At 39.2% G+C, this 26,175-nt stretch overlaps 1 protein-coding gene across 1 annotated transcript; it reads right to left on the bottom strand.

Annotated features, from left to right (window-relative positions):
- On the bottom strand, positions 1-24,861 carry LOC143845579 (protein CONTINUOUS VASCULAR RING 1-like). Its single transcript, XM_077353956.1, has 7 exons — positions 24,503-24,861; positions 23,031-23,083; positions 19,605-19,714; positions 14,116-14,283; positions 13,940-14,037; positions 937-1,063; positions 1-434 (listed from the first exon to the last, which is right to left on the bottom strand). The coding sequence occupies exons 1-7, from the start codon at positions 24,653-24,655 to the stop codon at positions 343-345; spliced, it is 801 nt and encodes a 266-aa protein (XP_077210071.1). The 5' UTR covers positions 24,656-24,861; the 3' UTR covers positions 1-342.
- Between the last annotated feature and the right edge of the window lie 1,314 nt (positions 24,862-26,175).

Below are 26,175 nucleotides of genomic sequence, written 5' to 3'. Positions count from 1 at the left end.
TATGATAACAGCAACCCATATTTCCAACCCTCTTCTGCTACAATTGATACTACATTGAAAGCCCGTTAAAGGAAATGTTACATGCTATTAGAATCCAGATGACAACGACAAACTGAACCAACCCATACAGCATATGATAACAACAACTCATATTTCCAACCCTCCTCTGCTACAATTTACACTACATCAAAATCCCATTAAAGGAATGTTGCATGCCATTAAAATCCAGATAACAATGACAACCTGAAAACCATCCCAAACAAACCATGCCGCCATCCAATTGCAGAAACCAAGAGGGGTTAGCAATACCAAATCCAGTGTGTGTGTCTCTATTTTTCAGCTTCAGCTAGCTCTACTTCTATCCACCTGTATTGTCTGTGAATCCAGTGTCGATAGGATCTGAGGCATCGACATGCCTCCAGAGACGACTATCTCTGCATTCGCAAAAGAAACACAAAGCGTTCAGTCATTAATGATTTAACAGTGAGATAAATGGCTGTAAAAGACTGAGGTTTGCATTGCAGGTATGACAGGGGCACGGATTTGATATGGAAAGCATCATAGACAATGGATGTTTTTCTTCATCTCTTTCTAGACAATCATTCAAGCTATAGTCCAAACACACCATTGGGTTCTCAAAAAATGGCAGAATCAAATCAAATAGACAAAACATCAGATCAAGGGGCAACTTCAGTTCATTTAACAGACTTAAAAGGTACACAACTACATACTAAAAAAACTGAAAAAAATTGCAGGTTAAAATAAGATTTTTCAAACTCAATCAAATAATCGACCAAGGATTGAGCAACACTTACTCAACCGCTCATAAAGTTTGAATCAAGTTCCATTTTCTAGATCTTACCCACCTTCTGCATTTTCCAGTGTCTCAACAGGAAAGATAATAATAGTGATGATGCTAAAAGAAATAACACTTACCAATTCCCTCACGGACAGATAAATTCGGTCTAATGACATCTTTCGAGTTGACAAGAAATATGTCGCCTATGTAAAGATGGTTAGTGGGTACATAGACACAGCACAGCTCTTCTTCGCCCGAATAGTTCTGCATTTTTCCATGTCACAAGTTAGCAAATTGTCATCCTCCACTCTAGTAAAAGGAAACAGGAATTAAACAGAATAATCTGAGTGAAATATTAATAAAAGAACACGTGATTTGCCTGGACATGGACAAGCAAATGGAAACACTAGCTGTGAAACTCTTTAACTCTAATGTTTTGAGAAATATCCTAACCCCTTATATAAGAAAATGATACATCTTTGTTATTAAAAAGAAAAAAGAAAATGATACATCTCATCCTCACTGACTTCTACAAAAAATTTGCAGATAATCCCTCGTGCCTGTGCGTGCGTGCGTGTGTGGTGGTGGGTGGTGGGGGGGGGGGGGGGGGGGGGGGGGGGGATTTGCTAGGGCTCATTGCAGAAGGCATTTAGTTGGCCGCCTGTTACATGAAAGATCAGCCACATAGGCTCACTTATCAACAGATTATGTCTAATTCATTTGAGGTGGCTGCTCTCTCATGCAACAGCCGGTCCGCAAAATGCCTTCTTCGACATGCACACACACACACACACACACATACACACTACTAAAAAGCCCCGTGCAATGCACGGGCCGACAAAGAACTGTACGGACCACATCATAGGTTGATCCAAACCGTCCATGTGATGGAACACAACATCAATAGGTTGTGCCCGTAAAATCATTTCCATAGGCTGATCTATAGAGGTTTCCATAATTAAAAAAGCATAAAGCAGGGGGTATGATTTAAATTATGTGGCTTTAATGGGTAACTTTGTTAAAAAGCATAAAGGAGGGGGTAGGATTGAAAATATGTGGGTTGAATGGGTGCCTTTGTTAGCCAAAAAAAGTGATGTGTAATTCTCATAGAATTTTGGGAGAAATTCAAATAATTCTCTCCTTTTCTCTTATGCTATATATATATATATATATAGAGAGAGAGAGAGAGAGAGGAATGATAGACTGAAGAGCGCCCTTGAAAAAAACCAGTTAGAAGGGCCCTCCGATTGTTCCTTATTAGCAAAGTGCAATTATGGTTATTGTTATCAACATCATTTCCATTTTCTTTTGTGCCCTTATAAATGCACTTTTTTGCTATGGACCAATGAGGGCTCCCTTGTAACTGGTTTTTGCAGGGGCACCCCTCAGCCTACCATTCCCCCCATCCCCAACACACACACACAAAGAACTATGGTTGGCAAGATGGATGGCACATATGACACACCATGAGGCTCGAGCTCCATATCATGTCTTATCAGCCAACCAAAACACCAATGTAATACAAAGGAAAAAACTATATTACACACACACATAAGAGAGAGAGGGGAGGCGGATGCGATTGAATCCTCTACCAGGGGAAACTTTTAGGGTTCTCATTATGGTCAAAGAGATGGATGGCACATATGATAAAGTAAGAAGACCCACCTCACATCATGCTATGAAGGTCCCATTTATCTATCAACCAAAACACTTAAACACGTGTCTGTGTCTGTGTGTGTGTGTGGGGCGGGGGGGGGGGGGGGGGGGGGGCGCTCCCGAAACACAGACAGAAAACACATTTGCTCTGTGATGTGGTTCATCGTTGATTTTTTTTTTTTTAAAGATGACATTTTATTGATACTATAATAATTACAAAGGGAACCAGAATGGTTCATCGTTGATTTTTTTATTTTTTTTTTTGAAAATTGACAAATATATTCATACTAGCAAATATTACAATGGGGACCAGTAGTCCCACCAGATTTACATCGTATGAATTGCCTAGGAGCATTCTCCTTGGCCCAAAAGAAAAGCCCATTACCCCTCACACTACCCCTTACATTACCCAAGCCTTCACTGTAAGGAATCCAACAAAAATGCCGTACTGTGGGGCCCACAAAGTCAGAACCGTGACCTGCCATGTCACACAGACTTCTCCACCACATTCCGAATTCGATTTTCAAAAATCCCACTCGAAGGCCAAGAGCTATTGTGCGCCCCTAACCTGCACGATAGCCGACCACCCAACAACACCGTCGGATCTCCGGTGGCCTCCACCTTGTAGCACCACCAAAATCCGGCGAGTCATCCTCCAATCCCTTCTACGTCTATTCCACAAAAGTCAATTCCGCGAGAGGAGTTTCAGCCATTACCATCGTCATCAAGCTATAGTTGGCCTTTCACGGCTCCGGGTCCAGCACCCCACGGCCTTTCACGGCCTCCGGCAACCTCCACGGTTTTCCTCTGTTCCAGATCTAGCTTCACAGCCTCCACGGCTTCAAATCCGGCCTCCACGGCTCCCAATCCGGCCACCACAGCTCCCAATCCGGCCTCCACGGCTCCCGATCCTGCCTCCACAGCCCTAGATCTAGTCACCACAGAAGAGTCACGCTCCAGATCTAGCCTCCACTGGCCATCACACCCGTCCTCAGGCCACCCACGATCTTGATTCCGAAGACCACAGCTTCCTACAGTCAAACCCAAACACCCCATTGCTAAATCTGTCAATCTACAGCCTCCCATATCCCTCAAGGCTTCCAGCTCCGATAATGGCCTCGCAGCGCCTATAGCTGGCCTTCCACGGCTTCAAGTCCAGCACCCCACTGCCTTTCACGGCCTCCGGCAACCTCCACAGTTTTTCCGGCTCCTGAGCCAGCTTCACGGCCTCCATGGCTTCAGATCCGACCTCCACGGCCCCAGATCCTGTCTCCACAGCCCTAGATCTGAGCACCATGAAAAAGCCATGCTCCAGATCTGGCCTCCAGGGTTCCCAGATCCTGTCTCCACAGCCCGAGATGGTCGGATACAAAGAGAGAAAAGGAAAATGAGCATAACGAAGAAGATACACCATACGAAAGGAAAAAAGATGGCAAACAATGGCGGATGATCTAATCCGGTCCTTGATTTCGTCAAAATATCTATCAAACCTCCAAGGATGTTTAGTAGAGACCTTCGACCAACAAATGACATTATGGGAGTCCCCTTCTACCACTAAATTCTCAAACATCTCTTGGGTCAATATTATAATGCATTGGTGTGTTGTACGGACTTCCACCTCCGATGCGCCAGCACCAATTGGTCCTGCAAAAGCCCAAATAACCTCCCTCTTATCATTCTGCAACACCCCGCCTATCCAGAGGGGCCGGGGTTTCCAAGGCTAGATACATCAAAGTTGAGCTTTAGGAATCCCACCAGCGGGGGCTTCCACTCTGAGAAGACTTTGGGTTTCCTCTCTTGACTATTACATATCTCCTTCCAACCATGCCATAGGTCATATGATGAGACTAATCTGAATGGAGGTAGGGTTTTCACCCAAGATATTGTCAAAGCCACTACCTTAATGTAAAGGAAGTAGCCTTTCGCGACCCCATCAAAAACTCTAGCATTCCTATTTCCAAATGACCCATGACGTTGCTAAAAAAGCCATCTTCCACTAAAAAATGTCGTTTTTTTCCTACACGGGACCGATGACCAACTCTGAAAGAGGTCAACTAGATTTCCAGGGAACACTCATGCTATGCCAAATCAACTAAGGAGATTGCTCCATATCACTCCAGTAATCTTACAATGGATAAAGATGAGATCAATGGATTCACCAGCCTCGATGCACAAAGAACATGATGCACATCTTATGCTTGCGCAAGAAGTCCACAGTCTAAATCCGAACAAGAAGAGCCGCCCATCCAAAAGTGCCTACCCTCAGCGGGCATAGATTGACAAAACTCTTGCTACAATGGAAGAATCAGGGCTAGCCATGAGGAATAGTTAAAAAGACTTAACAGAGAAGTCACCTGATGAATTCTACGTTATGCTATGGAAGAATGAATGAAAAATTGTTTTCTCTTGCTTTCTTACAAATCATGGATGTGAAGTCTACTTTCCATAAGGTGTGGTGCCTAGGAACCCCTTGGTGCGAAGCCTTGGGTTTTGGTTGGTGAGATTCCAACCTTGCAATTTATCTTTTTCATGTTTCTTTTTTTTGATTTTTTCCCATAAGCCACCTCACCGGGAACCACAAACCTCTATTAATCTCGGCCAAAAACTTTCTTGCATTATTTTTCACCTATCTTCTACCCAAAAAGGACGGCCCAGTGCACGAGGCTCCCGCCATTACGAGGTCTGGGGAGGGCTAGATGTGCGCAGCCTTACCCTTGCTTTGCAGAGAGGCTGTTTCTGTGACTCAAACCCGTGACTACCAGGTCACAATGGAGCAACCATACCGTTGCGCCAAGGCTCGCCCTCTACCTATCTTCTACCCAAAACCCCTAAAATATCCATTAAAAAATTCCAACAATAGAAAAATCATTCAAATCCATCCCCATCCCATGTCTCTCTCGTTTTGCCCCAAAATTCATTTTACACCTTCACTACATCCTTCGATAGGATAGCTTCCTGGAAAATGCCTGCTCCACTCCAAACATATCCTAAACATTGTAGAAATACTTCTCCAACTCAATCACCTATTTTAGGACCCAAACCCTTAATTTTCACCCACTAATTTCACCCATATTCGGATATTCCCTACCACAATAGTCTATACTATCCCAGCATAAATCTGAAACTTCCTTCGATCGTCAATTTGGTATCAGAGCCAACTATTAGTCCTTCATTCGATCGTCCTGCATCAGATTCGGTATCAGTTCTTTCTTCGATCGTCCTGCATCACAGAGCCTTAATGGCTCAAAGAACATCCATTGAGGTGTACGATCCACTCTAGTGTGCACCTAAAATCGTAGATCTATCAAGACATAAGCACCAACTCTTTGGCATATGCCTCACAAGAGCTTCTAAATGGATAAAATTAGGACATTAAACAATCAAATATGTTGTCTTTTTAATTTCAGTTTAAGCTAACCTATTCTAACGTTGAAGTTAAGCTAGGGGTTTATTCAGCTATTTTACAAACAATATTACTCTCACTTGAAATTTAAGGACTAAAAGTTTTGGGGTTAGGTTTTGGAGAACGGTTATTTTCATAATTAGTCAATAACAGTTGACCTTACTTGCAATCCAACATTCCTACGCGATTCTATCATCAAGATATATTTTAGCATTTGGATATCAAGCTTGTATAAACGATCACACGCTGCAACAGTTAGTACTTAGTAAGAGCACCTTTTCTAACGATTTTTTTCTTCTACCTTCAGCCTCTTTAAAAAAATTGTTTTTTTTTTTCGTTCTTTTTTAGTGTATTGAGTTGTTTTGGAATTTGGAGGGCATTGGAGATTTTTAGTGTCTCTTGTGGGTTTTTTTTTTAATGGTTCTCCTGTGGTTGTTATATGATGAAAAGAAAGGATTTTGCATAGAAATATCATCAACAAATAGTGATAGAATAACCATTGACCAATGTTTAATATTCTTAAAGAATTTTGCGTAGAAATATAAACAATAAATGATGATAGAACCAAGGTTCAATTTCCGATTTCGGTATACGTTTCGGTCATGATGGAAATGGAAACATGTCGGTTTTGGATAAAATTTTAGTGGAAATCCTGTAATTTCGAAATGTAAGGAAATGTAAGCAAATAAGGATATTTAAAATGAAATTTCAGTAGATGCTGGACTAGACACTCAGAAACCAGTCAAGCACTAAAATAAACAAAAAGCACCCATAATGGTTTATAACAACATCGTACACCTAGTGCCATGCTTTTCCCCGCATGTCTAATAATTCAGTGTTAGATGTGTATACGTGCCTAAGGGCATAGTGGTCATTGTACCCTAGTTCTCTTTTATATAAATACATAAGTGAGGGGGAGCTATGCTCTAACTCACACACTCTTTCCTTCTTTTCCTTCCTACTTTAATGGAGCAACCTCCTGGAGTCCTGGGTATGTTTCTCAGGAGGAGATGTCGTCCTCAGAATGCACACTTCGCAAGTCTGTATATTTTTTTTTTAAAAGATGATACTTCACAAGTCTGTATATGGGCTCAAACAATCTTCTAGAGCATGGTTTGGTCTATTCAGTGATGCTATCACGAGATTTAGCAAGAGGCAGTATACAGTTGATCACTCTGTTTTCAGCAGATGACGTTGGCCATGTCCTCCTCATATATGTGGATGACATTATCATTGCAGACAGCGACACAACTGCAATATAGAGGATGTAGGCCTTCCTGCTGAAGGAATTTAGCACAAAAGACCTTGGGCGCTTAAGATACTTTCTGGGATTGAGGTAGCTTATTCTGGTAGTAGCCTCTCCCTCTCTCAGAGAAAGTATGTGCTAGATCTGTTAGATGAGACTGGTTCTATTGGGATGAAACCAGCTGGTGTTCCCATGAACTCAAATACAAAGCTGCTTTCGAAGGAGGGAGATTTGATGGATGACCCGGGCAGATACCGTCAACTAGTTGGGAAGTTTATTTATCTGTGTTACTCGTCCAGATATCTCATACGCAGTTGGGGTAGTTAGCCAGTTTATGAGTGCCTCACGTACCTCCCACTGGGCAGCAGTAGTTCAAATTCTTTGCTATCTGAAGGGGGGGCACCAGGGAAAGGCCCGCTATTCAAGAAGCATGGGCTTACAAGGTTGGAAGGATTCTGTGATGCAGATTGGGCAGGATCTGCAGCAGATAGGAGATCCACCATTGGTTATTGTACCTTTGTTGGAGGCAATTTAGTGTCATGGCGCAGTAAGAAGCAAGACAATGTTTCCAAGTCAAGCGTAGAAGCAGAGTATCAGGCCATGTCTCATACGAGTGGAGAGCTTATTTGGTTGCGCTCTCTCCTATCAGAGATTGGTCTTTCTTCCTCTTCTCGAGCCCAGCGTTATTGTGACAATAAAGCTGTTATTCGCATTGCTACCAATCATGTCTTCCATGAGAGAACCAAGCACATAGAGGTTAATTGCCATCTCATTCATCAGAGAATACAAAGGGGCAAGATACACGTTTTCTTCACTCAATCAGTGGACCAGCTAGCTGATGTCTTTACCAAACCTTTGAGTAAAGCCAAACTAAATAACATTTGTAACAAGCTTGGAATGTATAATATCTACATTCCAGCTTGAGGGGGAGTGTTAGATGTGTATATGTGCCTAAGGACATATAGTGGTCAATGGTCATTGTACCCTAGTTCTCTTTTATATAAATACATAAGTGAGTGGGAGCTATGCTCTAACTCACACACTGTTTCTCTCTTTTCCTTCTCTTCTCTAACTCTCAACACAGTGCAACACCACATTTCACATGTAATTCAAAAAATATTTATATATAACACATACACCATATTTCACATGCAACTCATATACATATAATTATGCAATACGTATGGGTAGAGTATGCCAGTAATACACTTATATTGTTGGTTACGATATGCGTTTCGGTGGGGATGAAAATGGAAACATTTCAGCTGTTTCAAGTCTGCTTCAGTGGAAATTTAAAACTATGGACAGAACTAGTGTTGGCTTACATCAATTATTTTTAACTCACAACTTACCATTGTGGAAAACAAGCCATATGTACTCTAGATGTTGCACTATTTCTTTTAATTTAATTATTTTTCATTATATTTCCTAAATTTCTATTTTAAAATTTCAAGAAATTCGTGAGGCTAATGTCTCCCTCACACAAGGGGTAAACGTCTCACCTCATGCCTCCACTTTAGAAACACTAATACATGCATTCACACACACACATATGTACTAATACATGCATACCCACACATCTGTGTGCATACACGTGTTCAACTTGAAGATCCTATTTATCTATCAAATGATAAGGACACCTAGCATTCTAAAAATGCAATTTGTATGGAATACAAGTGAAACGTTCATCTCTTACCTATTCCAATAAAACTTCTAGCTCATTTGCCCCTAACTCCTAACTTGTTGCTTGTTTGCCCCTAACTCCTAAATACATCCACAACCTCCAACAAAGCCTAGGGTTGGTAAGGCTATGAAACAGTAGTAACCGCCCACTTGAAACCCCCTCCATCGTAGTAAATCCACTTAGCCATGCCTGGTCGTCAAGTCTAGAATCATTACCATGCTTGGTCCTCGGAAGTCCCAACACAAAATCCATGGAAATATCCTCCCATGGAGCATCGGGCTCATGTAAAAGCATCTAAAGACCCATGTTCTGAGAATGACACTTTGATGCGTGACATGTCCTGCATCTTTGAACGTATCGTATGACATCCCTTCAAAGTTTTGGTATCTTCAATCATAGCCATGATTTTGTCACAACCAAAATGTCCTCCAAGGCCACCCCATGTTGTCTGCAACAAATGGCTTGTCTTGGCAAACAATCTGGCACACAAAATCTGTTACCTTTAAATTAGTAGCCCTCTTGTATGAAAAAATCACCACTTGGTTCATGCTGGCAAACTTCCCAAATTTGACCAAAATCTGCATTGTTCTCATACAATTCCTTCAAAAGCTAAAAACCGAAAATGGTGACTCGCATAGAGTGAAGCAAGAGGGTCCTTCTACTCAATGCATCTGCTACTACATTTTGACTTTCCCGCCTTTTGCCGAAGAACAAAGTTGAATTGTTATAGAAATTCCGCCCACTTAGCGTGTCATCGGTTAAGCTTTTGTTGCCCATTAATATACTTCAACACCTCATGGCCTGAGTATACAATAAATTCCTCAGGCCACAAATATTGCTGTCATTTTTGTAATGCCTGAACAATAGCATAAAATTTTACATCGTATGTTGATTACCTCCGCCTTATATCATTGGAGCTTCTCACTAACAAAGGCAATTGATCTCCTTTGTTGGCTTAAACAGCACCAATACCCATTCTAGAAGCATCAAAAGTCAACTTCGAATACTTTTTGAAAATCTGGGATTACTAAATCAGATGCTTTAGTCATAGCTTGCTTTACCGATTGAAAACTTTTTCCCGCTTCTTCGGTCCACCTGAACACACTAGATAGACAACTAGTAATAGGTGCAATAATTGAACTGAAATTGCGTATAAACCTGCGATAAAATGAAGCCAAGCCATGGAAGTCCGAATATCATGAATGGATTGCGGTGTTGGCCACTCGAAGATGGCTTCCACCTTCGTCGAATCAATTTTGATGCCTGCGGCCAAGATAGTATAGCCTAAGAACACCAAGTTGTCAGTCAGGAACTCACATTTCTTCATGTTAGCATAAAGCTTCTACCCCTTAAGGCTTCCAATACTTGCTATACACAGGGATATCAATGAAGTACACTACCACAAACTTCCCAATAAACGGTAGGAAGACTTGATTCATCAGTCGCATAAAGGTATTCGGTACATTTGATAGCCCGAACAGCATTACCAACTATTCATATAACCCATCTCTAGTTTTGAATGCGGTCTTCCATTCATTCACCCGGTCGAACTCAAATTTGATGGTAGCCACTTCTAAGATCAATATTTTCTAAGACTTTAGATCCCGATAGCATATCCACAATATCATCAAAGCGGGGAATCGGAAATCTGTATTTGCATGTGATCTTAATAATCGCCCGATTGATGATACACATATGCCAAGAACCATCCTTCTTCAATGTTAGTAAAGCTGGGACAGCACATGGGCTCATGCTCTCTCAAATCAGTCCTTTATCCATAAGCTCAACAACTTGCTTGTGGAGTTGTTCATGCTCACTACCTTTGAAAAAAAAAGTTGTTCATGCTCACTAGGACTCATTTGATAGGGTGCCTTATTTGGTTAAATGACCCGGGATAAGGTCTATATGATGTTGAATGTCACTCATCGGCGGTAATCCAGCTGGTAGTTCATGCGGAACAACAGAAAATGCTCTCAACATAGGCTCAAGTAATGGTGAAATTAACATCTCTTCTTTAGACACAAATAAATTGCGACAATTTCTTTCGATTACTCCAAAAAATCAGCCATGGATAGAAAGTCACTTCCATCCCTTTTTGAAGGCTTGGAAATACTTTCCATCTTAGATGGACCCAAAATCACTTTCACGCCATCTTGAACAAACGTGTAAGTGTTTTCATACCCATCATGGATAGCTTTTCGATTGTAATGCCACGGTCTACCCAACAACACGTGGCAAGCATCCATCGGCACCACATCACACCATTGAACATCTTGATATTGTTTACCAATTGAAAAAGAAACTAAACAGCATTGGTTTGGTTAACAAGTACCTCATTCCCTTTTTTGAACCATGCAAGCTTGTAAGTCATAGGCCTCCTCTCAGTCTTGAGATTGAGCTTGATGACCATCTCTTGCGGCACCACATTTTCGCAGCTCCCGCTCTCAATGATGAGATTGCATATCTTGCCATTCAACGTACAACTAGTATGGAAAATATTATGCCGCAGCCAAACAGACTTTTCTTCAATTTCAGCCGTATTTATTGCGCGTTGAATAACTATCACTTTGCCATGATCGCTCCAAGTGATCCCGTAATCTTCATCATCATCATAATCATCAAAGTGTGGTTGTTCCTCTAGAACATTCTCCTCGGTCAAATCATCATATTCTTTGACCAAATTCACGTACTTTCGGTTTGGGCACTCGATCTATCGCTATATGGCCAACACCCAAGCACTTGAAGCACTTAGGTGGTCCACCAGTCTTTGGCTTGTTAGAAGGGTTAGAACTTTGACCAACATCTCTTCAGTTGTCATCCCGTTTGCCATGTTCTCTACGATCGTTTTCACCACCGACACGACTAAGATTTGCCGCAGCCTGACCGAAATAAGTTGATATTCCAGTAGACACTGGGCTGCGAAGTAAGTTCTCGAACTCAAAAATCGTAGAGCACTCAGCTGATTCTGTTGCTTCTCGATGTTAATGGACAACTTGTACACGTCGTTGTAACTCCAATAGGGTTGTAGCATCACCACATTCCAAATCTCTTTCTATAAGCATCCCAAGTAACGTGCAACAGTTTGCTCTTCAGGCTCAATCCCTACTCAACACATTGTCAATAAATCAAATTCCTTCGTGTAGTCGTCCACGGTCCGATTTCCTTGTCGATGATTACACAGCCCCTCATGTAATTGTATTGAAGGCAGTTTTCCGGCAAGAACTTCTTTAATTTCTTCTTCATCTTTCCAAAGAACTGATCTTCTATTTTCCCAACCTTTCTCTATGGATCTTTAATTGTTCCCACCAAGCCGAGACATATTCCTTCAACTTGATAGCCACGATCTTCACCTTGCCCAGTACCTCCTTATAATCAAAAAGTCGTTCAACCGCGTTGAGCCAATCAATAAACCCATCAGGTCGAATCTTCCCTTCAAACTCCAATATATCCACCCTCATAGTCATATCAACATCACGGTAGGGCTGATTAAGACCCGTAGGATCTTCAAATCCCCTTTCACCTGGCTCACCCCGTAGAGCACGATTCTGAAAAGGGTTAACATCCTCAGAAACAAGACTATCGTCACCGCGACTCGGAGTTTCGAAACATGTTAAGCGTTCCGTGAGTTGTTGTACTTACCTCCTTAATTCTTCAAATTCATTGCTTGACGATCCGGATGAGGAGCCTCATTACGAACACCTCAACCGCACCCACGATTGTTGGCCATTGTAGTCGCCTCTTCACGACAAACGCCAAGGATCAACGGAGCTCTGAAATCAAATTAGTACAATGGAAGAAGAAGAATTGCAATGGTGAAACCAAATACAATAATAATAACTCCAATCTACGGTTTTATTTGTGAAACCGTAACAAGGGGAAAAAAAGATAACTTAAGTCTCCAAAAATGTATATACAAAAAATCCCCCTCGTTCCAATCGTTCATACCCTTCTCATATTTATAAGAGCTAATAATCTTTAATAAAAGATTCCTCCTCAAAAACAGGTCACTATTGCAAATCTGCAACTACCAATCAAAATAAAACTTAAGAAATCCTAACTAACTAATATTAGATAGGGATAAGGATAAAATTCAGGGAACGAAATCATCATGATAACTAGGTTTTTTTATACGCCATTTTGCCTGGAATTTCGGCATGTCATTCTCCGCAAAGGATGGGTTTGCATCATAACCACTTCCACGAGATTACCAAATTCACAGTGGTTTTACATATAAAAACCAAGATGCCACAGGGGCCAAATATATGGTTTAAAAGTAGGCACAGGGTGGGGTCCATTAGCAAAATCACCATTCCAAATTGTAAAAGTGAGGGCAAGTTAGTATACAATATCAAAGAACACAGATGTATCAACATGCAAGCAAAACCATCCAAGCCAAACAAATTTAAGTGGCCAGATTATTCTAGGATGATGAGACTGGGGCATTTTGGACGCATAAAAAATACTCAATAATATGTTTAATTATGAATGGGTGGTTTGGAATTTTGCAAACTAAGAAAACATAATGCACAAAATTTCAGAATTAATTCAGGAACCACCTTTAACTTAAACTAGCTGAGTTTATGCAACAGTTTAAGTGGACTAAGTAGATCCACCATACAGGAGAAGAGACTGGTTTAGTCTCCTGCAAGAAGACCCAAAACAATGCAACAATCGAGGCCTTCTATCCAGTGGGACCCATATATTGGCCACAGTAAAAAAATGCAGCCACGGGATGGTTGAGATCATTATATCTGTGCATCTTTGCACATTGGTCCACTCATGGTGGACCCACTGGGTGATCAATCACAATTATTACACAAAGGCGACCACAATAAACATGCAGAGTGGAGATTGGGAATTCGAGGAACTCCTGGAGGGACACTACCTTTTCCCCTCCAAAATGAGGGGAATGTTTCATTTCTAAAGTGAAAATTACACTATTCGGGTCTCAGAGAAAATCGGAAAAACATTGAATGTCTTCCCGAACTTCGAGAGTCGTTGTCAAAATAACCATATCCCTAGTGAAGACAAAGGATATGCAGTCAGTATTCAAATGATCGAGGGTTTTTTCAACTGGCAAGTTGCTATTTTTTCAGAAATGTAAGGATCTTCCATAATTTACAATGTAACCAATGCAGCTCCATTTCAAACCTGAAGAATGACAGATGAAGTGATAAAGCCAAATGCATATTCACCAATACGCGGATGCCTAATGATGGCCACTTCCTTGAAGGCTTGCGTGTTTTGATCTGTAATAATTAGAAAAATTAGTAATTAAGACACAAACTAAAGTTGAAAGGAAAATGACGATCAAGGGAAAATAATACCAGGCGATATGGCAGCACTGATTTGCTTAGAGGCATTGTAAATATGCCGAACAAAGGGCATCCTCTTGATAAACCATTCTCCAATGCTAAGAACGGATGCCCCAAGCCACGATGACATAAACACTCCCACCAAGAAGATGAACATCACCGAAGTTATGAAACCAAGTCCTGACCAAAAACCAAAAAAAAAAATACAGATGAACCTAACCAAGAAAAAACAATACAGATGAGTGTTCATCTTGTAATGAACACACCCAGACAAAAAAAAGGAGGCGTGGTCCACATAATTCCAGTACCTGTTTAAATGGAATGCATGCAACAAGGTTACTCCCATGTGGGATTGGATGCACTTCAATAGCAGGGGAAAGCCTTCATCTAACTCTTTTCTTGCCTGTGATGTTATTCACATACTGTTTGTGCTTTATATATTTATTTATTTATTTGAATGATAAAGGATCTACAGTCTGTTTGTGCTTTATATTGCTCTAATGCAATATTCTATTTATCTAGACACACTCTTCCATATCGTAACCCTTTAACGAATCAAAATTTACACTAACAAACTTTTCAAAATTATCATTAGCTAACATTTAGAAGTGACAGTGTTCCGAATTCTCCAGGATTAGCACCTGGCATCTCTGTCTAGTCCGTGTTACATAGAATGGTACAACAGAAATCCGGAAATATTTACAACGGATTAAATGCAGGTAATGAACACTTTTCCGTAACTTTTCAATATACCATATGGCAGTGTCAGTGTTCCGAATTCTCCAGAACCGTGTGTGTCTAGTCCAAGTTACATAGAATTGTACAGAAGAAAGGCATGAATATTTACAAAAGGAATAAAAGCGGGATATGAACACTAGGTGAACTCGGCATTGTGAGTTCTAATTGGAAAATGTTGAATCTATCCGTCTTTTTTAGCTTTTGTTGTTCATCATAGCCATTTAAATACATTCTTTTATCTGGTAAAAAAATCCATTTTTTACTGAAATATGATTTCGTTTTATGAATAGAAGGATAGAATCAAAATATGCCATTACGACTTCTACAGGATTTTCAGTGGGGCACCATGACAAATCAAGGCCAAACAAACTGCTACATAAAGCTAAATGATTGAGCAAGGTGTAATCAACGACCAAGAGAAAAATATGCTAGGATATGATTCCACTTACAAGAAAAACTGAAATAAAATGGATTGATGTGGTTAAAGAACGAACAGATTTCCCTCATCTTTCAAGATAAAATAATGGGAAGTGGGTGAGAACTTGGGTACAAACCAAGTATGTTCTCATAATTTCAAAATCCTCCATCCCCTCTATAGGTTTCTATTCCAAGTATCGGGGTCTTAGACACCACAACATGCGAGACTAGTCGCTGATACACATTACATCATGCCAATAGACCCGATATACCTCTGATACAGCCATAAAATATCCATTTCAGAAAGAAAAAAAATACAGCCATAAAATATCGAAAACAAACACTGGAAACAGTTAAAGATGATAATAAATAATAAAAAAAAAGGTAATCAACAAGTTTTTCAATTCTCTTGGCTAATTGATTCTTACTTGAGAAGATGTCAAATTCTATAAATTGTCAACCTTGTTTGGTCTTCTAAATAATGACACTTTTAAGGTTGATCTAAGGAAAAGATTGATTAGGAACCGTGAAGATCCCAAATACTAATAAAATTAGAAAAAGGAAAAAAAAACTAATGAAAAAACAAGAGTTCTAGCACACTCATGCATAGATCTAGCCAAATAACACATCATAAACAAATATCAATCCATTTTTATTTATTTTTTTGAATCGCAAAATATCAATCCATGTTTAATCACTTAGAGAGCAAATTACTTGACAAAAAAATCAAGAAATAACCTCAAACTCGAAAATCAACCAAATCTGACTCTTCAATTTCGCAATTGGAGGATCAAACAAAGTTTTCTTCAAAAATAATCAAAAAAATTCCCTATTATACCTCTATATTTTTCCTTTTTTTTTCTTTTTTTTTCTTTTTTTTTAATACAACATGTTTCATTCGTCAAGAAACAGAAATATACGAAGCCCACTCGACCGAGATAGTCAGGTAAATAGAATCAAAAGAAACACACAAAACAGCAGCATCAGTGCTGAAAAAAACAAGCTAAAAGAGTTACAGTCCACCTACTCGGGCATATGATGTATAATGATCAAATTGGGACAAGTAACTGCTTTATCTGCCAGCCTCCTCATAACTCATTGGCTTCTCTCTTCACATGATAGAAATGAATGTGATAACCCTCCAATCTTTCTACTATCTCTTCAAATAAACCTGCTAGCTTCCAAGGGAAACCCACTCCCTATGCAGGATTTGATAACATTTAAAGAGTCGCCTTTTATAAAGGATTACACGGCTAAAAAATGGGCTATGAAGCCTTATTCTCTAAGAGCCAAGGCTTCTGCTTCGATGGAATTCCTCTGACCCACAGAACCTGAATACATGAGTCTAACCTCACCACTTCCATCTCGGAGGATTCCTCCAAGTCCTACTCTACCTGGATTCCCCCCACTTGAACCATCAATGTTCAATTTGATACACCCCAAAGGTGGGGGTTTCCACTTCAGAATAATCTTAAGCATATGTCACTAGATGTTTGACGTTGTTAAACAATCATGGGTGGTTTTTTGCTTATGTGATGGCATTTTAGTGTGTATTAGTGCTTATTCTACCACATCCTGAAGTTTCATCTTAAATATCCATCCTTTGCATGCATAGGTGTCAACCCGTGACTCGACTCGTGACTTGTAAGTTTTTTACAAGAACATTTTGTTGAAAAAATATAATTATATATCAAAAGATGAAGCATGTGAAAAATATAACCCAATAGCACATAGATAAAGCACTAAGCCAAAAATATAAACACATATATGCTTGTAACTTGCATGCACAAAAATAATTAAGTTCTAAGTTCCAACTTCAAAGTTTTCAACCATCAAAACAAGAAAGCACAGGCCCAGCGACCCGTAAGAGTTATTTTTTCGAGTCGACCCCCAGCAACTCGTTTGAGTCAACAAACAAATCGGACGAGTCTTCAACAAAGGTGAGTCATCCATACAACTCGCCTCGAAAGTTTAGCGACTCAACTCGACTCAGGAGTTGACTTGTACGACTCGTAAGAGCTTGACAACTATGCGAGTCACCCATGTGACTCGCCTCATAAGCCTAACAACTCGACTCGGGAGTTGACTCATACGACTCATAAGAGTTTGACAACTATGTATGCATACATTTCCGTAATTTTACAAGATTTCTACTCAATGTTCCATCTAAAACTAACATGTTCTATTATGACCGAAACCAAAATCTAAAAAATCTTGAACGCGTGTCAATGGTGTTTGATATTGTTAAACCATTATTATATATGGTTGTTTTGCTTATGTGATGGTTTTTAAGTGTGTATTTGTACTTATTGTAGCATTTACTAAAATTCCATCTTAAATTTACATCATTTGCATATGTTTCAATAAACTTTCGTGATTTTATAAGATTTCCACCAAAATTTTCGACAGAAACCAGAATGTTTTCATTTATGTGGCAACCGACATAAACTGACGTTTAAAACCTTGGACATAGCCGACAGACAAGACGTAGGAGTTGCTCAAAATGAATCAGAGTTATTTTGCTTCTTAGATATTACTTGTACAAATGTTTTCTCGAAGCCATACATCTTTCCCTTATGGTGAGTCAGGTCCAAGGCCTTTGTTGCGGGGAACCAGAAAAAAAAGGTTAAAACCCAAGGAATTTTCCTTAATTGATGTTAAATAGCTACCCGCTCAAATTACCAAATCGATTATAAAACTCATGTTTTTTCCCGATAATGTTGTTCCAAATGTGTATAAGAAATGCAATTGTATCCAAGATGTATGCATGATCTTTGATAAGATGCATGATTGAACATTGTTACTTGGAAACACATGATAGTCGTTTGCATCGAAAGCAATTAGATAGATGAAACATTAACATTTTCTGCAAGTGGGTGAGATGAGTACTCATCTACATGAATAGGTCGTAGGTTTCTTCTTGCAAATGAAATATTTAGAAATAGAGATGTCTTCAATGGTTTCTTCTTTGCTCTACCTCTTTCCCTAAGTATGAGTTCTTTCGCAATTCATGCCTCGACATTTCCAGCTAACTTGTATGCTATAAATTTTGGATACTTCTCTTACTTCTTCTTTTTTTTGAATGGTGAGTACATATTAATAAAAAGCAGCGAAGCCGCGACCAAGAAGGTCAAAAGTACAAACAAAGAGCCAAGCTATACAAGAAAAAAGAAAACCACCGAACACAACAATAGATTGGGCATTTAGCTAGTCATGGCGGCCCAAAGTCAAAAACCTCGAGACTAGCCCTTGAGATACCATCCCTCGCCAAGCGGCCCGCTTCCCTATTGGCGGATCTCTTCACATGGGTGAATGAAACCGCTGAGCCTCCTAATTTGTCTTGAATTTCATTGAACAAATGGGCAAATCTACAAGGGAATAGGATACTTCCCTTAAGCCACTTGATAACATTGAGGGAATCCCCTTCTCTTACGTCTTCTCCATGTTTCTTAGTTGTCCATCAACATACCGGCTACCTTTAATGTTATATCACCAAATGAGAAAGCAGAGGAGGGGGGGGGGGGGGGGGGTACAATTTGGTTAGAGGGTAAATTCTGGACAAGTCATGTATCACCAATCAGTGAGGTTTTTGGCACATCCGTGATGAGGCCCATCTATTGGTGCAGGTCCCACGTGCACAAACATGTGCCAAGTGTCATACTCTATTTGAGAAATTGATTGTTTATTTTATTATTAGTACTGTCAAAATGCATATATTTTAGTAATTTGGTACATTTTTATAAATTATAATAGTATTTTGTATCATAAAATATTAATGAATAAACTTTTAGCATCTCATAGTCATTTTCCATTACCTTAAGGAGAAAGCGGCTTTTTTTCCTCCTGTTAGTAACACCCCTACCACCACTAGTCCAAGTTGGTCAGCTAGGTGAGTACCTAGGTAGCCACGTAGACCTAGGTTGCCAAACGGCCTTTGCCTAGGGTGCCTAGGCATATGGTTTTTGTCAACAATGGATGCTAGTCCCAAAATGGGTATAATTGCTAATTTGCTATCATTTTGATCCTTTAGACTTCAAAATCAGCAATTGTAGCATGAGATATGAGAAACGAAACTGCCAAATGTATCAAAATCAAAATAGTTTAATGCTTTATTTCAAGTATCAGCTTATGAAATACACATCAATCAAGGATTCGGTTTGATATAGTCCATGTCATAGAAAAAACTATCAAGATGTACAAGATATTCCTACGTAATTATCTAAATTGTCTATGTAGGTAACATGCTAAGAAGATAACCTTGCAAATATATATCGATGAGAAGTGTCTACAATGCACACATGCGTAGTGAGGTAGAAAAGAAGGGGTTGAAAAAAGGATATGCATACCAAAGATGTTGATACCGAGTTGTGCATAGATTGGGGAGAAGAAGCCATCCACAAAATGAATAAACCACCAAGTGATATAGAAAGTGATAGCTATTGGGAACAGGATAACACTGCAAAGTACAAAACCATGAGCAGTGGTACAAAAGAGCATAGCGAGCATCATTACAAAAATTCAGTCTTTATAAACACAAATAGTTTGCATTTCACAGTTCAGATCAGATGATTATTTTAATCCACTCATGCTAAGAATAAAATGAATTCCAAAGAAATGACGATAAAACACATTATCCAGGTAACAAGTGAATTCCATACCATATCAGACACATGTTGACAAAGCTATATGGGAAGGTACTTGAGTTATCTTTTTCATACTTTCAGGTATTTTTCTACACTATCAACTTACTTGCAATATATTTCCAGGAGAAATTATATGGTGCCCGCTAAAAAAGTGAGCTGCTGTTGGATCAAATATCAAGGGTGGATGCCCTGCCAGTGTACATGCCCGATCGGGCACTGTATAAAATCTCATATTTCCAGATATAGAGATATGTTCACTAATATTATGTCTATATGAATTAATAGTATATAGTAGTGCCTTTTAATAATATTACATGAGATATCATGGTACAGACCCGCAAGGGTTTGGGCTTGGCCATGGCACCTCATTTCTATGTCTAGCATTGAGACATGTGTCCCTGTCCAAATTATAGTATTATAAAGCTTTAAACTCTTTGTATGAGTTAATTGCATGTCTCAGTGCAATTTACTTATGATCTTATGCATGTCCCAGAGGCCCAATAAATGTAACGACTTGCAGCTAAGATCATGAACTCGAAGATTTCTAATTTGTATAGCCATTCCTACTTCTCAATTTTCAACAGACAAACTATCATAATCAGATAAAATCCATCAGTGTGTTTCATTCATATAATTCATATAAGCATATTATTTACAACTATTATAAAAATATCATTTTCATCCTCAATTAAACTCAGATGATCACCCTGCCTTAATTTAAACTTGGATAATAACCTCAAATTAGAACATAAGGGAACTTGTAGGTGAAAGTATTACGAGATTTTTCCTGGCTAGCTAAATTGTTAAGTTTTCTAAATCATGCGATGAAGTGGAAACACCATCTCTTTTGGTGATAAATTTTTTTATCAAATGGTAGGAAAGATCATTAAAAAAAGGACCACCTAAGGCGCGGACCCAAAGAGGTCCCAATGGGACTTTTTTCGCGATAAACTGGAAACATCACTCCAGTGACTAATAAATTGTATGGATCCTAAAACAAAGGATAAATTAATTGTTCAATGTCAAAAAAAAAAAAACCACCCAATACCAAAATAGAGTACCATTAAACAAACTGGCTGTCCAAATGCCATACCCCACCACCATGTCAAATTTCTGCAATCACCAATCATATTGTTACCTCCTCACAGCTCCGTGGATCATACGCGCAAAATAGTGTTCTAAGTTAACGTAATCCACAGATTTATTTATTTTTTTTGAAATGGCGTGCGTAATCCACAGATATTGAAAAAGGAAATGGAAATATTGAACAGTAGGCCTCACTGTTATTAGAACATCAATTCTAGGACCGTGTTTTGGGTGGTGTCTATTCTAAAGTCTAAACTCCCAATGTTCTAAAAACCTGAAGTTCGACTCTAAGCATGATATTTACCTGAATCAATCTGTAACACCACCAAGAATCGGATAATCTAATCAAATTTAGCGCCTGTTTGTTTTAGATTATGACAACCGATTGTGGAGTCCCCAACTGATTATTAAACTCAGATTTAGTGCAATTTCCAGTCTGATAATCAGTTGGGGACTCCACAATCGGTTGTCATAATCTAAAACAAATAGGATATTAGTTATTATAACAAAAATCATTTACCTCGCCATCATGACCAGATCTTATTTTCTATTGTGTATTTGATTTCCCCTCATGGAAAACAAAAATACATACGATGATAATTTTTTGCTTCTACAAGCACGATAACAACCGAAAAGTTACAAACGACCAAAAAGTTTGCTTATCCTACAAATATAAGTACTAATAAAAGTGTTGCCCAATAGAAAACATCAATAAAAAAAATGGAAACAATTTCTATTCTTTTCCATTTCAATAAAAAAGAAATGGAAACATATACGGATTGGTTTAACAAACCATAATCCTTTTGTGATGATAAAAGCAAGATTATATATAGATACACACACACACACACACACACACATATATATATATATAGGGATTTGCTAGGGACCATCGCAGAAGGCATGTCATGGACGGGTTGTTGCATGAGAGAGCAGCCATATAGGGAGGGTGCGTGCGTGCGTGCGTGCGTGTGTGTCTGTCTATATATGAATGTATATAGTTCCATGAGCAGTTATGTTGGAGGCTGTTGTTATTGGAGAGTTATTAAGGCTTGAACATCCTCTTTCTTAGGCATGTATGCCTTTTGGTTTTAGGTAAGAATCAAATGTTAGGCCAAAGCATCCCTAACAAGTTGTGGGGTGCATGAAAACAAACATAAGTTCTCCATGACCATCATGTTAGCAATGAAACAAAAACAGCAGTGAAATGCCCCCAATCTTCCATTCTGATATAGAATAGTTACACAAAAAAAATTACCACATTATGGTGAACAACAAATAGTATACATAGGGAAATGATATTAACACGCCCTTTTCCAGCATTTCCTCCACCCTTTTGTTTGTCATTTCCTAGAACTTCAAAAAAAAGGATTAAAAATACAATCATTTAGGAAAAGACATGGAATGGAGGGTGGAAATATCATTTCCCACATTTTCGGAAAAGACATGGAAAAGAGGGAAGAAATATCATTTCACACACACACACACACACACAGAGAAGATTCAATCGGACTAAACAAAGCCAATGATCATAAGTCGCAATATTTGAATGTAACACATACGAGTTTGACATAAACGTGTTCCTGAATAAGATGATGAGTCCATGGATGAAAAATGGACAGAAGACAATGATAAACACGATTAACTGTTGAACAATAGGAGATTTTATACGGTGTATAGTGCCTTATTTTTCAAAAAATACTGTACGGACCACACTATAGGATGATCCGAACCGTCCATGTGATGGGTCACAACGTAAATAGGTTGTGCCCAAAAAATCATTTCTATAAGATGATCCCAACCCTCCGATCAATAGAAGACTGCATATTATGGAAACCTCTACAGATTGGAGCGCTAGGATCATCCTATGGAAATATTTTTGGGGCACAACCTATTTACGTTGTGGTCCATCACATGGACGGTTTGGATCATCCTATGATGTGGTACGTACAGTACTTTCTGAAAAATATAGCACTATAAGGGCTTACACCATAAAAACTCGAACAATAGATTCAATGTGCAAGAATTTGCAAAAACGCTCACCATCCTGTCATGAACTTCTTCGAAGCCCAGCTTCGAACAACTTTATAAAATGCCTACACAGTAGCACCATAGCAGAAGTAAACAATGCGTCAAGCTTTCTTAAAATGACTGCAAAAAGAATATCCATATAATATGTTGAACAATGACAGGCGTAAACTTAGCAAAAATAACAACAGAATAGGGTAGAGATTTTCTGAAAATGTATCATATTTTATCAAGGTACAAAGAGTCCTCAAATAATCAAGACATGCAAAGTCAAAAGTTCTCATCACCCGGGATTTATTTATCTGCTATGAGAGTTTTTTAAGGGTCTGTTTGTATGTATGTTACATAAAATTAAAAGAAAATGAAAATAGATTCTCATTATTTTACTTTCCTTTCCCTTCTAATTTGAGAGGAAAGTTGAAAATGACTTGCATTTGGAAAATTTACAGCGAGCAAGAAGCGAACAGTAAATGGCAATCAAACGATGCTAAGAAAAGGAAATATCTTTATTATTTTACTTTCCTTTTCCTCCTAATTTGAGAGGAAAGTCAAACAGTGAAAAATGACGTGCATTTGGAAAATTTGCAGCGAACAAGCAGCGAATAATAAATGGCAATCAAATGACGCTAATAAAAGGAAAATGTCTTTTTACTTTGATTTTACCCAAAAAATACATTTGTTTTAAGTAGGATAACATGTCTTCTTACTTTGATTTTCCCATAAAAACCCAATTTTTAGTGCAACCAAACAGAAAGTGATTGCATTAACCATATCCTAGGTGAGAGTCATCCCTTGTTTCAGATTCGTGTCTGGTTTGAGCTCTGGAAAGGTTGGAGAGAGGTGGATAGTCCCCCGAGCACGGAAGCCTCCTGCCCACAGTCTGGTAAAGCTAAACATCGATGGGTCAGGCTTTGGAAGCATGGTCTAGCTGGGATAGGAGGTGTGCTCAGGGATGAGGCGGGGCACGTAAAGTGGACATTTTCAGGTCTCATAGGGGACGCTAATTCCAGAGAGGCTGAGGTGAGAGCGATTCACTAGGTATCAAACTATTGAATGGTGACTCCTTGGATCATGTGGTGGTGGAAGGGGATTCTATGAACGTAATCCGTTGGCTTAGGGGATCTCATTCATATCCATGAAGATTCGCCCCATTTTTTTTTTATGAGATTAAGGATCGAGTGGGAGACTCCAACATCGCTTTTTTGCACGTTAGAAGATCGGTCAATGGAGTCACTAATAGGCTTGCTAGAGATGGGGTCTTCAAGGAGGGGGTTAGGTTGTCAACAAACTTTCTTAGAAAATAAAGAAGAGAAAATGAATTAGGTTATAAAGAAGATAAAGAGTTTTGAAGAGAGCAAGAACAGAATCCCTAACTCAAAAAAGACAAAGGAACATGACTCAAAAGAAACCATCCAAATCAAACAAACAAGTTAAAATCAAAAGGATAGAGAAAGAGAAAAAGAACTACAGTTGGATCGGAATCTGACCTCTCTACCAGAGTGATGTGAAGAAGGGGCTGAAGAAGAAGAAGAAGAAGAGGCTTTAGATTGGGCATCTTCAACAGAGTCTCCGACTGGTATCAGAAGCTCTCGATCTCTCTCTCTATTTGCCATTGGAATCGACGATTTGTCATCGCCCATCACCGCTTCTTTTTTTTTAGAATTCAAAGAAGACTTTCCCCAAACCCTCTTCTTGATACAGAAAAAAGTGATGAAAACCGCTTTCTTTCTTTACTATTAAAACGTCATTTTCTCTTAAGAGACTTAAAACTAATAGTAGTAATCATAATCGCTGTATGCACCAAAGTCTGTATATGGTTTTCTCCGCCCTGCTACAAATCCTTGGATGAGCTGTTCCTGGGATTTGCTATTCTCCATCCTATATCCTATCGAGAATGTCTCCAAATCATATATATTGTTGCATCTATACACTTGCCCATTGATCTAGACCGTCCAATTAGGACACACTGTGGACCCTGACTCATCACTAAAATTTAGGGGTGCGACTTGGGTCGGGCTCAACCCGATTTTGCCTCGGGTTGGGTTGGCATTTCCTCAGGTTGGGCTGAGTTAGGGTTGAGGCCTTGGCCACCTGACTGGGTCGTCCTCTAATTTTATCTTAATTTTCTTTGGCTTACTGTATTTTTCTATTTTGCCCAAGGTGAACCCGAACCAACCCGACCCGATTTTCGGTAGATGGGTTGGGTTAGGGTTGAGAGATTTAGAAGCGGGTTGGGTTAGGGTTGACCATCCTCAATTCAAGGCTCATACTGGGTCGGGTTGGGTTAGGGTTGGCCTCAACCAGATCCAACCTGACCCGAGTTGCACCCCTGCTAAAATTGCACAGATCAATGTGAGTGGTAGACTTGTTTGTTGATCATAACGTGTTGTTTGGATTTTGAGGGGAAAAAAACTCCTTGAAATTTTTTCCTTGGGAAGTTTTCCACCTTTTGGTAAACTCATTTTTCATGGATATTTTTTTGGGCGATGATATTTTCACGCCCCTGCATCATGCATGTGCCCCCTTATAACGTGATTTGACGTCAAAAAGTGTTAAAGTTGCCCACTTTTCACGTCAAATCACATTATAAGGAGAGCACATGAGTAATGCAGGGGGAGTGAAAATATCATCTCCCTATTTTTTCCAAATTAAAAAATTTCCATATTTATCAAGTAAAAAATTGCATGCCTATTACACCCTTGGTTTTATTTTCTATTGAATATTTTTTCATGAAAATTTTTATTTTTATAATAGGCATAACGAGCATAAGGACCTCAAAATAACCTCTTCTCATCCTATGAGCTTTTAAGGTGTATGAAGTATCATATTTGACTGTTGGAGCGGAGCGATAGAGACTATCTTAGGTTGATCTAGGCTGGAGGGCAGAGGCAAACCTACTTCAAGGTAAGCCTTCTTTGAAACACTTTGGTATTGCTCCTGGATCATAATACAAATAATGAATCCAAAGCACATGGAGCCATCTCGTTATCTCACTGTCAAGAACAAATATGGTGGAGTCACTGATCTTTCTATTAGTTGATGAAAGTGCCCAAAGCGAAAAAATGCATGTTGAGTCTTTGAAACTGTTCGAATCATTTCGATAATGATCAGTTTGATGTGTTTCATCAAATCGTGTCCAAATTTTTTTATCCTGGATCCG

Source organism: Tasmannia lanceolata, unplaced genomic scaffold (assembly GCF_043159265.1).
Source record: "Tasmannia lanceolata isolate RefF3 unplaced genomic scaffold, GAP_Taslan_0.1 ptg000015l, whole genome shotgun sequence".
Classification (NCBI taxonomy): Eukaryota; Viridiplantae; Streptophyta; class Magnoliopsida; order Canellales; family Winteraceae; genus Tasmannia; species Tasmannia lanceolata.
Note: the sequence above shows the minus strand (reverse complement) of the source record. Positions and strands in the feature narration are given on the sequence as shown.